We start from the raw sequence: 3,167 nt of genomic DNA on the forward strand, positions 1-3,167 counted from the left end.
GGGGAGCTGTGTCCGAGGGCAGAGCGACACCCGACCACGTCCCCCCCCGCGCTCCCCGGCCCGCTCTGCTCCCGGTCCGTCCCCACCGTCGACGCAGGGCTGAGCCCCGGGGCGGAGCTGGCGGTGGCGAAGAGGAGGGGAGGGGAGGGGAGAGGAGGGGAGGGGAGGCGGCCGGAGCAGAGAGCCGGGGCTGGCGGGGGGCAGCGAGGCGAGGGCTGCGGGATGCGGCGGGGCCGGGGCGCAGGGCTGGCGGGGCTGGCCGCGCTGCTCCTGGGTGCGTGGGGCTGGTGGCGGGATCTTGCGGGCGCAGGACCGAGGGCTGTGTGGGATCAGCGCTGGCCCTGGGTCTCGCTATGGCCCTCCTGTTCCTTGTCGAACCTTATTCCCCTTTTGTTGTCCTTTTTCCAAACATTCCGTCATTGGCTCCCAGCTGACCTGTCTGTTTTCTTGGACCTGTCTCCATGTCTTTCTCGATCCATCCACCCATTCATCCACTTCTCTCAGCCCACCTCTTTTCCTCATTCCTTTTTTCTGTTCTTCACTCTATCATTCCAAACTTCCCTCATAGATTCTTGTCTCCAACCAACCACTCTCAGAGAAATCGTCTCTCCAGATTTTGTTCTCAGAACATATCCTCATCATATGTGAAATGGTGTCTTCTCCCCTCTCCTTATGCATGACATTTTCTGCTCCAACGAAGTGATTTTTAATTCTCGCTAGTGGCTGCGGGCAGAGCCCAGGTGCAGCAGGAGCCGTCGGCAGAGACCACCGAGGACATCGGCATCAGCATCAACTGCTCACACCCCGGCATACAGACCCGGGACATGATCTGCTGGTACCGTCAGCTCCCGGGCCGAGAACCCACATTCCTCGTGAGCATTCACAAAGACTCCAAGGAGCTACGGGATCCGCCGGGTTGGCTGCGGGTGGCGGCAGACCGCCGGTCCAGCGCCCTGCGGCTCGACCGGCCCCGGCGCGGGGACGCGGCGGTGTATTACTGCGCCCTGCGAGACACGGGGAGAGGAGCCGGGGCTGCGGCCGGGCAGGAACCGCGGCGGGCGGGGCCGGGCGTGTGTGTCGGGGCCGGGGGGACAGCCCCGCGCGGGGCTTTGATTCCCTTTTAGGCAGAGATACCCCTGAGTTTATAAGATGATCTTCTCTTCTCAGTCTTCTGGCAAGTGTCCTCCCCAGGCAAAGTGGTGACCAGGAAACCTGCAGGGATGGGGAGTAGAGGTCAGGGATGTAGAGGCCTGTGCTGGATGTCCTCCAGCCAGAGAGAGGTGGTGTGTCTGACTCGGGGCCGGACCACTGGTCAGACTCCCCAGCCACAGGACGTGCTCAAGAGGACTTTTCCATGGAGAGACAAAGCCAGGCAGGTCACTGGCTCTGGAGGAGCCCACAGCACTGTGTCCCACACTCCCCTTCCCCCGAGGACAGTGAAGAATCCCCTTTGCAGAGGGTTCTGAGGCACAGAGGGAAGGATCAACCCTGCTCCCTGTCCCCACTGGACTTGATAACTGTGTTTCCAGGGAAGTACTGGCAGGTGGACAAACAAGGCAGAGCAACAGGCATGGCCAGGCCAATGCATGCATCAGACACACAGTCACGTGGGATTGGCCGCACTTTTTCCAGTTTTCATTTGTCTTCCCCTGCTTGCTCTGGGTGAAATTGCCATGATCCTTCCCTTTCCCTCTTTCTGCTTCTCCTTCTATGGGTCCCATGTCATGCACAATCGAGAAAACATTTCCACTTCATCCATAAGAGGTGTCATTAATATCTAGTCCGATCAGCCCCCACACTGAAACAGCTGCAGTAAAGAATAAAGGACAGGTCATTGTCATAGACAACTCGCTACTGAGGGCAGCAGAAGGCACAATACGCAGACCAGACTCTCTAAATGGGGAGGGCTGGGTATCCCTGGGACCCTGGTTCATGATATAAAGAAGAACCTTCCTTCCCTATTACGGCCTACAGATTATTACCTGCATTTGATCTTCCAGGTAGACAGCGGTGAAGCAGTGAAAAGAAGTCCAAGGGCAATGAAGAGAGATTTCAGGACATTGAGTTGGCTGGTCAAGTGATCAGGAGCACAAGTCGTGTTCCCTTCTACTCCTCCAGTTGCAGGGAAGGATGAGAGCATCAACAGGAAAAGCCAGCAGGTCAATGTCCTGGCTCAGAGCCTGGTGCTCCTGGCAGGACTTTGGGTTCTTTGACCACGGCTTGGTTTACAAGACACGAGGCAGGCTGGTAATGGATGGGAATAGCTTATCTCACTGGAGAAAAAGGGTCTGAGGACAAGAGTTATCAGGGCTCAGAGAGAGACCTTTAAGCTAGATTCCAAGAGGTCTGGGGATGTAACTGGTCTTTCTAGAGAGGTGCCTGGCTGGAGTAGCTCAGCACTTTGGGGCAGCAGGGAGTCAGAAGGCCTCCCACCCCTCAAGGGTGATTGCTCCATGCTCAACTCCCTCTCTGAAGTGCTTAAACACCAATGCATGCAGTGTGGGGAATAAAGAGGAAGAACTGGAGACCTGTGTGCAGCCACAGGGCCATGTTCTCATTGCAATTACTGAGACATGGTGGGATGGCTCACATGACTGGAATGCTGTCATAGATGGCTATGTTCTTTCTAGGACAGACAGGACAGTGAGGTGAGGTGGTGGAGTTGCTCTTTATGTGAGAGAGCAACTGGAATGTATCCAGCTCTCCCTGGGGGCAGATGAAGAGAGAGTTGAGAGCCTGTGGGTAGGGATTAAGGGACAGGCCAATATGAGAGCCTCTGTGTGGATGTTTACTCTAGGCCACCCATCAGGATGGTGAAGCTGATGAAGCCTTCTACAGACAACTGACTTTTTGACTCAGGTGCTGGAGGAGTGTGAGTCACAAGGAGAGGTGTGTATACTACTGAGGCTAATTCTGGCAAACCAAGAGGGACTGGTGGAGAACATTAAGGTTGGGGGCAGCCTTGGCTGTAGTGATCATGGAAAGATAGAGTTCAGGGTCATGGGTGGTATGTGCGGAACAAGTAGGACTGAAACCTCAAGAGGGCTAATTTTGACCTCTTCTAGAAAGGAGAAATCCCATGGATTTTAGCTCTGGAAGGTAGGGGGGGTCATGGAAGCTGGTTGATATTCAAATATTGTTTTCTCCAGGCTCAGGATTGTTGCATC

General features: G+C 55.6%; 1 gene segment (V, D, J or C); it reads left to right on the forward strand.

Moving 5' to 3' along the window:
* Positions 1-716: 716 nt before the first annotated feature.
* Positions 717-1,113, forward strand: LOC106900037 (the record flags this gene model as incomplete). The annotated part of the segment is given in 1 exon segment: positions 717-1,113. A coding segment is annotated over 1 exon segment (397 nt), but the record flags the coding sequence as incomplete, so codon positions are not given.
* Between the last annotated feature and the right edge of the window lie 2,054 nt (positions 1,114-3,167).

This window comes from Calidris pugnax, unplaced genomic scaffold (genome assembly GCF_001431845.1).
Source record: "Calidris pugnax isolate Ruff unplaced genomic scaffold, ASM143184v1 scaffold1124, whole genome shotgun sequence".
NCBI lineage: Eukaryota > Metazoa > Chordata > Aves > Charadriiformes > Scolopacidae > Calidris > Calidris pugnax.